Here is a 13,278-nt window from a genome sequence, read left to right as displayed (position 1 = left end):
TGTCCCCCTCACCTCAGACAAGCCCAATGATGCAGCAACAGCTTCTACTACATTATCAATCAGTAAGTATATGAACATGATTAGTGTGCGATGGCAAGTGTCTAAGAAATAAGGGGCACCAGCTAAAATCTTGCCTAGGGCACCAAGTTGGTCAGTGCTGGCTCTGGATGCAGATATTATTTTCTTAATTCTCTGTCCGGTAATTTTTTAAGCATACATGTTTTGTTAATAATATTCAAGCAAGTGAGCTGATTAGTTTTGCACACAAACATATAGCCTTGTGAAAATATGACGTCGGTATACAGGATGATGATTTCTCAAATATAAAGAGTTTTGTCTGTGTGCCACAAATTTGATAAAATATAACTTTGGGACATCTGATATGCAGATGTCAGTCATTTCAGACACACACAGGACATGGCTGTCTGCACTGTCTTTCTCCAAACAGCGGACTCTCTGCCGACACCAGGCGGAGTCGCACCTTTTAACTGTCCTCACGGTTAAACACAGAGAGGCTGGAGGAGTGAACAGCAGCAGAGCTCCGACCTGACACAGTGAGTTCATGCTAGCTTACCCTGCAGATTTGAGTTAATAAAGCTCTTTGGATGTGATTTATTCCAGTCTGGGCGGCGGGGTGATTTTTAAAGGTGCTCTGGTTGATCAGCATTAGTGACCTGCAGTGGTCGGTCATTTTAATCAGTCCTGAGCCTATATGTGCACTGTAAAAAAAAAAATCCTAAAAAAACGGTAATTTTCCGGCAGCTGGGGCGCCAGAAAAATATTGTGAAATAACGGAAAATTACTTTCTCATAAAAATACAGTTTTTTTCCATAATTAAAATACAGTTTTTAGTTGTAATTTTAACAAGATTTTGCCTCATTTTAAAAACATTTTCACATTTTAAAACAATTAAATTACCTAAAAATATGGTAAGTAAATGCTGGATTACGAATAATAATGCTTAAATTTACAGAAATGTGCTGTTTTTAATTGGTTTAATGACATTATTTTATGTAAAGAAGTTGTATAATAATTTGTGTTTGATGTAATAAAACAGTATATGACACAAAAATAATGTGATTCATCTTTCAAATTATATCAAAAAACTGTAGAAAAACTAGATATTGGGTTTAAAATTGCAAGAATTTACCATTTTTAGATCATATCAAATGTTATTTTACGTTGTTTTTAACGTTTAATTACAAACATTTTACGTTTTAAAACAATTAAGTTACCCATAAAGATGGTAAATTAACATTGTAATATGAATAATAATGCTTAAATTTACAGAAATGTGCTGTTATTAGTTGGTTTTAATGGCATTGTTTTATGTAAAAAAACTGTATATTACTTTATATTAGATGTAATATAACACAATAATTTGATTAGTCTTTCAAAACATGCCAAAAAGACTTAACTCCACGTTGGGTGTACATTTTTTTCCTTTTACATTAATTTCCTGAATATTTAAAAGGACGTTCAACTAAAAATTCCTCACCTAATAACACCAGAATTATTTTTTATTTTAAATGGTTTAAACTGTTTTTTGGCCAGTGGGAAAAGGGGCTTAAATGAATTGTTGTACTCAAATGAGAGTAAGCTGAACAAGAACAGCTACAATTTTCCATTTTCAGTATTTTTATTGTAACAGGTAACCATTATTATAGCAATATGACTCTGAAACAACTGATTTGGAAAAAAAAAAGTTGAGTTACCAATTCAGTGTTATTTCTATCCAAGGTATCCATAACTTGGTCAAGTCACTGTACTGTACATCCACAACATGGATTACAAGCCTACATTAAACCTCACTGTAAATTAATCCACACTATCCAAGTCATCCATAACCTGGTCAAGTGACCATACATTCAAAACATTGATAACAAACTTAGTCAAACCTCACTGTAAATGAATACACACTCTATCCAAGTCATCCATAACCTGGTCAAGTAACCATAAATCCACAACATTGATTACAGACTTTGTCAAACCTCATTAGAACATTGATAACAAAGCTACATAACAAATAGCTTACATGAAACCTCACTTGACATTAATCCACAATAGTCTGTGACTTAGACAAAGTATCCATAACTTGTGAGCACTTCTTATTCCCTCCACTCGTAGTCTGCAATTTTGGTGATGAGTGTGAGAACCTTTGGACTGACGGCAAGTTGTTTTTTGGTGGCGTTCCGCTCCACTTTTGATCCCTTGTCTGGATTTATCTTGAAGAGGCACCTGTCAAATGAAAAAAACAAACAACTTTAGTAAGTGTGGACTGTACTGTAATGTAATGTTGTCATACATTTGCAAAAAAGTTACACAACAGTGTAGACAGAGCTTGCTTGTGAAAGAGTATTTGGACATACAGGAACTGTGGAACAGTGATGTAATGAAAAGATTAACATGTGAGTACTGTGTATGTGAATTGTGTATGAATGTGTTTGAATGTTTGAAGGTGGTCAGAGGGGGTTTGGTGTGAAATGGCAGCCACGCTTCCCTCAGTCTGCCCCAGGGCAGCTGTGGCTACAAACGTAGCTTACCACCACTGGTAAGAATGTGTATGAATGAATAATGGTTTCTGTAAAGCGCTTTAGGTGATTGAAAAGCACTATATAAATCCAAGCCATTATTACTGTTATTAGTATTAGTATTAGTATTAGTACTATTTCAGGGAGAATAACGTAACTTCGGTCAGGAGGATCTGCTACTCAAAGGTTTCTTGGGCATTTGAGTTTTGTTTTGTCATTATTTCATAAATAAGAATTAACAAGCACTTGTTTCTGTAACTTGACATGAGCATGAATCAAGGATAAATAAGAGACACAGTCAGTCTAAAAACCTGAAAAACAAAAATGAACTCTCAGGTAAAGTTTGGACCATTTTCATCCAGTAGGGGGCAGTTTTCACATCATTTTTTAGTGATAGATTAGTGATAGAAAATGTCTTTTTTTTTATAAATTCCTGAAATTGTATTAAAAAAAAATTCAAAGAGGTCAATAATACATTGTCCTACTCAGTGTATGGGTCAATCTTTCATAACTCAATCAGAAAAAGAGAAAATAAGGTTGTTTTTCTCTTACAATAAAATCAGAACATTAAAATTAAGTTTTTGATTTTATTATTTTGTTATTGTGGCCTTTTGATAAATTCAGGAAATGCCTGGAGACTTGTGGAAGTACAGGTGCTTTACTTTCAGCCTACATGCACAGCAGGAAAGCCTGACCGGAGATCTATCTGCCAACTGCCTGCAGACTGCAACTACTCATGGCAGGACACGGGTCTCCCAGACCGGACAGGACCCAGCACCATCCTCAGTAAAGTTCCTCCAGCCTCCTGAGATTAATAACATTATCCAACAGCTGAGCAGAACAGTAAACTAACTTCAGCCCACAGAAATATCCACAACACAGGTCCATCTCGGCAGCTCCACGCTGCTTCTCTCCGCGACCCAACTCCACCTCCTAGTGGGGCCTCCTCAGTGGCAGTGCTGGCTCCTGTCTGGTCTGAGTGATTCCTGGCATGAGTGCTCATGCACAGTCAGGCTTTCCTGCTCTGCATGTAGGCTGAAAGTAAAGCACCTGCACCTCCACAAATCTCTAAGCATTCCCCCAAATAAATATAATATCCAAATAAAATAAATTGATGGGTGGATCATGAACTTAAAGGTGTGAGAATGTACCACATTGTGACCAACAGGTGAGTATTTCAGCATTTCAGCACTTGAGCAGTGCTCAGTTTTACAGTATGTGCATTATATATCTTATTTTGATGTATTGAATTGACTAGTGGTGTCTTACCTCTGTAAGAACTCCAAAGTTGATGCTTGGGCTGCTGGGTAAGATATGTTCATACAGTAGTACGAACCAAACATCAGCAAAAGAGCATCACTGAAGATTCTGATGTGGCCATTCACAATGGTCTGGTCAACAGACAGCATGAAATTCTCTGCCGCCAAAGTCGAGTTTCCTGTTGTGTACAGGGACAAGAGAAGGACAAGAGAAAAATACAATTAAATTATCATCTTACAACTGAGTCCAGTACAACAATAACAAAGTAATAGTACTAATAGTTTTCTGTTTTTTGGTTTTAATTTATTGTGGTGGAGAAAGATAAATATTCATACCGCAAACAACAATACATGGTGTACTTGGAAGTCCAGCACAGTCCACTTCAGAGGGCAGGGTTGTTTGATCCACTTTGTAGAACATCTGTTCTTCTTCTTCATTGAAGTACTTGAGGAGTAGTGGAAGAAACACAGCAACATTCACATCTGCAGCATTTTTGCTTGATGTTTCCATTTCCCTGAAGATGGTCTCCATCTTCCCTGGCTTGTCAGCCGATTTAAGAAATGAAATGACTCTGGCACATTTATTTGCTATGTTTTTGTCTTCCATGTCCACACCTGTAAGCTCTTTAAAATGAGTCTTCATGCCAGTTGTCTCAAACAGATATGGCCATTCCTTTATCAAGTCAGAAGTCTCAGTCCCACTGATAATGTCCTTTCTCTGAGTGAAGAAAGTGACTCTCATCATATTCTCAATGGCTTTGCTGTCACAGCATCTTTCTCTCCACATTTTCTTTAACTCTTCTTGTGCATGTTTCTGAGATTCAGGGGTTTCATCAGGTGGCAGCTGTGTTGGTTGCCAGTTTGTACACCCATAAGTGTCTAGTCTTTTTTTCTGAGTTGGGGTATCCTCTCCTTCACTGTTGCTAATACTTTGTCTCTTTAACGAAAGTGAAGTGTTTCCTCTCTTGAGGTTGTCCACTCTGCTGACCATCTGTTTGGTGAGTGAGTCATATCCACTGCCTACAACTTCACCTTCAATGACATCAGTAAATGCCACAGGGTAGGCCTTTGTCATCTTCCTTGCTATCTCACTGATATGTTTCTTCCCAGGTGTTGGGCACATGGTTAAGATTTCACTGACAATGAGCCGTATGATTTCAAGTCTATCACTTTTTGTTGGCCGCTTTCCCCTTTCCAACTTTCTGATGATCTCAGATGGAATCTTCTGCCAAGGAATTTGAAATTTAAAATGCCAGCTGTTGTCAGACAGTCGACGAGGTGTGATATCTGTACTTGAACTACTTGTTGACCGTGGTGAACTTGGAGTTTCTGAGCTGTAACCACCTGGAGAGAACACAGAGAACATTAGCTGTTATTAAATAATAGGTGGGTTTTCATTAAGCCTTTTTCCTCTTTCGGGATGTTGGTTCCAGGCAAAACTATATAGAAATGACTGTCATTTGTCCTCTTTTTTTTGCAGTGTTCAGACCGAGACTTAATGGTAGTGAGATGCGCTGAGTCAAGGCTTCAACACCCATGGTTCTGGTCGAATTTTATTTTTCAGACCCATAAAGAACTTGTACTTACTTACTGATGCAACAGTTAAAGCTATCCAATTTTACACATTGTATAATGTAACATGCATAATTTTAACTCAAACATCTATATTTCCACAAATAGTCAGTGGATATCATTTTAACCCCAGCATGTAGTTAGTAGTCCTGATACTGATTGCACTAATGGAAATGGGAGGAAAAGAAAACAACTAAGCACAGCAACAGTGGAAATATTACCTGCATGGTCACATGGGTGAGTTCATGAGTTTTCTTTATCAGCATTGGGCTGAAAATTTTCATTTTTTCTCTTACTGTTGTTGGCTGGGAGAACTGACTGTTTTTGTTGTGTGTTTTTATTCTTTTGTTAGGTTGGAGCTTTTATTGAGTCTGAAAACATTTACAAGTGATCCAGTTTACGAGCCAGGACCAGGATAAAGGTGCAAGAATATCCAGCCTTTTCCAACACCACAGCAGTCACACTAGAGATGACACTGTTGCTTTGGGACAGACAAGCTTGCGAGATCTCAATATAACACACCACATAGAGTAGCAAAGAAAATACACATCAGACTGACTATACATGGGAACTAAATGAACAACACATTCTTGTTGGGGGGATTGCTACTGGTGGATACAAAAGTCATTTTTTTCTGTACATTGTAATAAAATATCCTGTGTTCATCCCTGATTAGTTGTGTGTGATTTGCTACCGAATCAGAATCTAGAGAAGATAGACCCAACTTATGATACTGATTTATAGGCACACTGTCAATTCACTGCTGGTGATTGTACTATATTACAGTTAGTTACTGGTAGATTATAAAATGTTTCAGCCCATCTAACCCAAAAGAATGATTCTGTGCAATAAATGCATATACTCACCAGAAAGGGCCATCTCGTCAGACTGTGCTACTGGACTTGTACTGGTGCTGGCTCTGCTGAACTGTTGGTTGCTCTGGTTGCTTGGAGGACTGTCCAAGACATCTTGCTGGCCTTAATAAAGGAGAGATAGTAGTAATATTTAAACCATACAGACATCACATTGCTCAATCTGGGTATATTAATACCCAACATAATTATATACTCAGTAGCCAATTGATATATTTCAAAGTGTTCCTTTCTCAATATAATGCAGTACAGTACACCACCACTAACACTCACTATGAAATCAATAATGAACAACGTATAGTTTATAGTTATCACCTTTTTGAAAACATCAACAAAAATGTAGAGAAGATTCTTTGAAGTATAATTCATAGTAGAACTGCTGTATTGGACTGCATTAATTTGAACAGGTGTACCTAATAAGTATATTTTGACTTTGTACATTTTTCTAATGTGAAAGTTTATTATGTACAAATTGAAACACATACTTTTCTTTTTGAGCAGTGACAGAAGTTTCCTGGCTTCAACTGGTCTCAGGACAGAAAGGAGGTCACTCTCCTGCAGGTAGCTCAGGTCCTCCAGGTCCTCAACTCCTAAACCTTGCAGATGCTCCAGCAAAGGCTCAGGGTCTCTCAGTTTAGGAAGACTTGATTTGATGAAAGACAGGAGCGGACTTTCTGTATCCATGACTAGGAGGACTAGAAGGGATGAAAAATACTGCTCAAGCATTACTGTCAGATTTTAATCTCTCAAACTCCAGATTACTCTGAGTCAACAATGCTATGCTTAAGTGAAATTACCCTTGTCCCACAAAGGTTGTACACAGGCAAAGGATAATAATCTAGTTTCTGCTCAGGCTTCCAACATTTCATGCTCTGCCTTGCTTGTTTCACTTCATACAATGCAAACGCTGGCATGTAGGACACGTCATGAGGTGTCACGATAAAGTACACATGCTGGTCCTGCGTCACAAGCATGAGCTCAATCTGTCCGAATTCAAGTGCCTCACCTTGGTTTAAACACAGAAAGAGTCCCTTTTTGTACTGAGTGCCTTTCCACTGCACCTCTGTAGCTGACTCAACTTTGGGTTCTTTGACTAAGGTTTCTCCTACTGCAGAGCGCACTGCTTCGCTGTACAGTTCAGCATGGAAAGGAGTGGAGTTCTTAACCACCAATGAGGGTGCAAAAAAGGAGCCGGAATGTAGGTATGCCTGCAGTAGCTGATGGTTCTTTGCAAGTGTGTGACATACATTTTTGAAGTTTTGTGTCCTTCGCACACATCTTTTGAAATATGAATGCTTGCTCTCAAACCTCATTGTCCACAGCCGAATGAGTGGGCCAAACTTTAGTATTAATGCAGGGTAGTGGGTGAGGTAATGATGCTTTGGTTTTAGTTTTTGTGAAGGAAAACATTCTTTCCTTCCTTCCAGATAATCACCGATCAAAACACTGAGCAATGCAACCTGGGGTACTGATATAGTAGGGGCACATATCAGTTCCACTAACTCTTTCAGCTGGACAGTCAGTTGCCATACAGGATCCTCTGTGTCTGTGATCTTTTCACCAATGATAATGGGGAGAAGTCTCAGCAAAGACCAGTTTTCTGTTGCCTGGCCACCTAATTTCACACCCTTCTCTGAAACTTCAGCTGGTTTAGAGCTACCATCAGATCCCTGGTAACTAAACTGTTTGATCCTTCGATTAAGCTGTGAATATGTGAAGAATTTCTTCACCTTGACAAAATGGTTCAGGTAAATGGCAAGGTCAAATGCCACGACACCCTCAAAGAGATCATGGCCAATACAGGGTGGGAGGCCTGGCTGGCAAACATGAAAATGTCAGTGAATTAAAGACAGAGTTACATTTCACACCTCTGACTACACTTGCATCACCATTTTGCAGTTCTTGAACAGTGTCATTGTACTCTTGTACTGTACGGATTGGAGCATGGTGTTCCAAATTGTCTAGCTCACTTCTGGTTACATGACAATATCGGCAGAAATGTTGAGATGTACTGAAATTTTCTGTGAATCCACCAATGTTATGTGACCCTAAATTGTCACCGGCAATGCAAAAGACAGTTGCCTTAACAATGTTTCCAGAGATATTCAGTCCATTTGTCTCCAGTTCTCCAAGATCGGTTATCAATTGAGAGAACACTTTCTCGTGGCCAAAATATTTGAAATCAACTTCTCGGCACAAAAGCAAAAGCTGCAAGTTGTCAATAGTGGATCGATGAAAAGGTTCAAAATTTGCAAGAGTGAAGTAGACTCCAAGCATCTTATGTTTTTTCTTTGCCGAGCCGAGGGGATTTACCACCTCAAAAGCATCTTGATAAAGTATCACTTTTAATGTGAGACCTGACTCAGCAAAAAGAGGATTGGACTTAAATACCGATCCATCACACACATCATTTAAAATATGAGGTGTACTCTCATTCTCAGATGTAGAACCCTGTTCCAGCACATCAGTATTTTTTAGCAGAGTTGTCAATGTATGCTTTATGGGAACATACTGAGCATATTGCTCCTTTCTATTTTCATCAACCCCCAAAAAAATCGGTTGTGGATGCACGTATGGAAAATTCTCCTCAAAATACCGTTTTCTGTTGTAGTCTGTGGAAAGGGAGGAGCTGCAGGATCCATGAATATCTACATCATCTAGGGTCTTCAAAACATCTTCAATTTCAGTCTCAGATAGTTCAGTTTTTGTTTGAAGAGATGCTTTCAGTTGACTTTTCGTGTACTGCAGGCACATTCCATTAAGACTATTCAGTTCTTCTACGATCAACTGGATTGTAGAGGAAGGGATAAGTTGTTTGGCCTGTAGTTTCATATAAAACATGCACAGATTTTTCATGTACAAACTTTTCATTTGTGCAAGGTCTGGGACATCTGCCTCAGGCTCATCATCAGCTGACCCTTCATTTGCCTGGCTTTCAGCAACAGAGGACTGAGACTCACTAGGAACTGAAGGAGGGCAGTATGCACCAGAGACATGCAGAGCTGTGGGGTTTTTGTGCTTCCTAGATAGGTGGGCTGTGAAAGATGATGTCACTGAAAAAGTTTTATCACAGTCTTTAAAGGGGCAATGCACTACCTCTCTTCTTGAAATGTGAGATTTTAGGTGACAGAGAAGGTCTTTAAGGTCGATCAACTGTTTCTGACAATGTGGAAGCTGACATAGAAAGGGTGCCTGCAAAGTTTGAGACTGTGACACGGTAGATGACCGCCGATGATGGCGGTAAACATGACATTTAAAAGCATTGTAATTTCTGAACCGAAACTTACAACTTTCCATACAACATGCATACTGATAATGTGGCTCATTTTTATGAAGCCCTTGATGCATCACGTACCCTTTTAGGGTATTCACTGAAGCACCACAACTATGACAGGTGTAATGTTTTGACATCCTTAACTGCAGTGCAGTACTCACTTTTTCAGTTTACTCCATGAAATCAACTCATCATTTATCTGCAGAGAGAAAGAAAAAAATAAAAACACATTTATGAAACATGAAATTTGCCAAAATCAAAATAAATGCTATTGACTGTGAAATAGTTAACCTAAACTGTGTTCGCCAATCTCCCCTCAATTAACTAAAAGATGACCATTAGCTTATCCTTTACATATTTTTCAGTATTGTTTGAATTTCATGTTGACCAGTGACTAGTGTTGCACCAAAATGAAGATTTGAAAAACCTTGAAAAAGGCAAGAGGAAGATCAAAAAATTTGTTTTAAGAAAGAGTAACTGGTTGAAATAAACCATTACCAAATCTCAGTATCATTTATAAAATATCTGTTCTCTCTTCTTTGGAAGAAAGTACACTTAAAATGGCTCTGAGCACTTGTGAAAAGAAAGGAAGAGGTGGGGGCTAGAAGAGTTTTTTTTTTTTTTTTTTGCAATAGTGGATTATTGACGTTAGAAAAAAATTCAAAACCAGATATTGAAAAGTTACATAAAATTAAGCTTCCTATTCTAGCCAAAAATCATGGCATTTCAAGTCATACAGTGGAAGTTATGGACAAAAAAACTAGTGAAAATGTATCTGTTCATTGTTGCAGCTCTAAACAACTGTTCATCCTTTTCTCCGCCTGTGTCAGTTAGTTCGCAAAAGCAAACGCAATGGCAAGGTAAAGTTAGTAGCTGGTCTGGCTGAATACTACATTAAATGCAGCTGGCAGACGCCGGCGGCCATGCTTTTGGCATCATAGTTAGCTAACATTTCAATTGACAACATGCCGGCGTATTCTGTGCCTTTTGCGGAGTGAGTAAACTCAGAGGCATGGTGGTAAATAAAACTAATGCTACTCAGCTTCAGTTTGATACTTGCCGTCTACCGTCGTCCTTCCTCGAGCCTCGACGTTAGCTGCTGTCCGCACAAAGTTCTGTCGGGCGAGCAGGAAGTCTGGAACCGCAACCGCTGCGCGTTGGTTGTTGATCTTGCTCAAGTGTCACGTCGAAACAGCTGATCAACCCAAGCGGGAACCGCGCTTTTTTTTTTTTTTAACTTTATTCACAGAAATGTCCAGAACAATACTGTTGTGCCAGGGAAGAAAAAAAAATGCTTTATTGAAAGCATTTAATTGCAGCTCACTTAGTGCTGATGCTGCATCAGTTCAAGTCCAACTCTTTATTATTCACCCTCTCAAGCTTTCCCCTTTCCCTGTGTCTCTTTAGATGTCCTTTCAAAATAAATATAATTTTTTAATATAATGTTACCATCTAGAAATGAGAGTAATTGTATTTATTTTCAATGAAAATATTAGTCAAATAACAAAGAAATTATAGTAAAATTACAAATTTTTACTATTAATTCCTCAGTAATTTTAAATTATTTTTTCCTCTTTTTTAGGGTTTTAAAGTTGAATTTTACAGTTTATTCCCTTAAATAACAGACAAATATTTGTGAATTTACGATACATTTGTGAATGTATTTTAACAATAAATATATGTATTTCTAATGGGTTTTTTTTGTAAAAGAACAGAAATATAGTGTATTTTCACAGTTACAGTTATTTAATGTTATTTTACATTTGACATGTAAAAACACAGTCTATTTTTGTAAATTAAATGGTATTTTAAAAATACAGAAAACATCTGTAAAATAGACAGTAAAATTCTGTTATATTACAATTTTTTTTTACAGTGTGGTTAATAACAGAGCAATAATTGCAGCTGTAATTAAGGCTGTTCATACTTATGTAAGCTTTTACACTTGATTTAGCTGAATATTTTGTCAAATACTGACTATAGTCCACACGCAATCAGCTTTTAAAACCAAATGAATGTACACATTTTTCTTTTTGATAAGGGCTCTCAGTGTTTCCCATTAATTAAAGAAACTGGTGCTGCTTTGTCAGTGATAAAGAAAGTGACAAAGACAGGATGGTGTACAAGTTTGCATCCAAAGAGGAGGGCAACGCAGCTAACTGGGAACATGTCCACTTGCCAAAAGGCCCTTGACGAAAATGGCAAGAAGGCACATTTTCTGTTTCTTTCCTTTATGTAGTAGAATGAAAGTGGGTTATATGCACTCAAGTGATATGTCCTTTCTATTATTTTTCTGAATATAATGCATGTTTGTCTTCAGTATCTGAGATGACATGAACTCCAACATAGAGGGAGTTGAAATTCATAGAGGGAGTTGAAATTCTCCAAACATGAAATCTGCAACTGTCATGATCGGAGAGTATCTCTATGGACATCATCATGTTCTGATCATATCTTGTAACATTCGGCCATTAATATTGCTGGATTCTTGGGGTTTTTGCGCAGTGTTAGCGCTGCAGAGAGGAGGGCATTGTCTCCCTGAACAGGATGTCCTGGTGTCTGGTCCCATCTCAGATAAGCTGTCCTTTGTGTGTGCCTGTGGACTTTGGAGCAAATCCTTAAAGCAGATGTGACCAGGATTTGAAAAGGTGCCATCACCTTTGTAGAATGCAGAGCCCTTCCTTCCCCTTCCCTATCAGTGATGAGTGTATGTGTCGTGTCTTTGCTCTGCGTGTGGTAGGGAGTTATGAGATGAGCCCTTGTCGTTTTTTTCTTTTTCTTTCTTCCTCCCTCTCTGCCTCTTTTCATGCCCTGGGAAGGTAAACACTCATCCTCTTTGCTCTTGTTTTTCTTATGGTAACTGTTGAACAGTGTGTGCTCCACTTGTGGTTTTATTGCCTGGATTGTCATGCAAGAGGCAGGGGAGACAAGTGTCAATAAGTGGATGGGCTCACTCCAAACAAATGCGCCCGGAGAATGGGCATAGAGAGCTGAGAATGCAGCTGGGTACACACACATGCACGCACACACACACACGCACGCACACCCACACACCCACACACACACACACACACACACACAAAACAAATAGTTTCTTAATGCCCGACTCCCTGAAGACGTTAGTCAAACATTGTTTAAACAAAATATGGTTACAACACGACTCAAGTAGCTATAATTTTCATTTTTAAAAACTCTTTGGTACGTAATGCTTCAGTAAAACGTCTACCTAGGTGAAGCTTTTACATCTTTTCCTTGAAAACTAAACTAAAATTACCTTAATCTGCTAAAGCTGCAGAGATACCGCACAGCCTCAGAGACAAGAAACAATTACAACAATTACACAACAACTCACTAATGCTTTTCCACCAAAATTAACCAGTCTACACAGGTTTTTTAAAGATGGGTCAACCCGCTAAAAAGGGGTATAAGTGTTAAAAGTCTGGTCCTACTTTCCACTACTGCTGCTATTTTTAGTTGGTAACATTCAGTGTTAGGGAGTATAATAAAACAAGTAGTTTAAATACATTTTGTAGTCGCTTGCTGGTAGTTCATGTACCCTAACTATATTTGCATCGTGATTCAAGTAGTTAACGGGTAACTCCACTAATTTTACACATTAAAGTGTTTACAGGTCTTGGAGAGTACTACTGCATATGTGAAAAAAGTATAAAGCCTTTTGAGGCTCCAGAGGAAGCTGCATGTAATCTGATAAATTGCTGTAATATCACTAAGTGGCTAAGGTGCATTGTGGGTAATGTAGGCACCAGGTT

At 38.3% G+C, this 13,278-nt stretch overlaps 1 protein-coding gene across 1 annotated transcript; it reads right to left on the bottom strand.

Annotated features, from left to right (window-relative positions):
* Positions 1 to 1,777: 1,777 nt before the first annotated feature.
* Positions 1,778 to 6,785, bottom strand: LOC141000282 (uncharacterized). Its single transcript, XM_073470965.1, has 5 exons — positions 6,720 to 6,785; positions 6,229 to 6,339; positions 4,127 to 5,134; positions 3,801 to 3,969; positions 1,778 to 2,238 (listed from the first exon to the last, which is right to left on the bottom strand). Exons 2-5 carry the CDS (start codon positions 6,239 to 6,241, stop codon positions 2,109 to 2,111), a joined length of 1,320 nt encoding a protein of 439 aa, XP_073327066.1. The 5' UTR covers positions 6,242 to 6,339; positions 6,720 to 6,785; the 3' UTR covers positions 1,778 to 2,108.
* Between the last annotated feature and the right edge of the window lie 6,493 nt (positions 6,786 to 13,278).

The sequence above is a fragment of the Pagrus major genome, chromosome 7 (genome assembly GCF_040436345.1).
Source record: "Pagrus major chromosome 7, Pma_NU_1.0".
Lineage (NCBI taxonomy): Eukaryota > Metazoa > Chordata > Actinopteri > Spariformes > Sparidae > Pagrus > Pagrus major.
Note: the sequence above shows the minus strand (reverse complement) of the source record. Positions and strands in the feature narration are given on the sequence as shown.

Coding starts and splice junctions, on each gene's coding strand:
- LOC141000282 (XM_073470965.1), bottom strand. Junction 3,970..4,126: donor ACCATGTATTGTTGTTTGCG/GTATGAATATTT, acceptor TGTACACAACAG/GAAACTCGACTTTGGCGGCA. Junction 2,239..3,800: donor ACTTTGGAGTTCTTACAGAG/GTAAGACACCAC, acceptor TTCATTTGACAG/GTGCCTCTTCAAGATAAATC.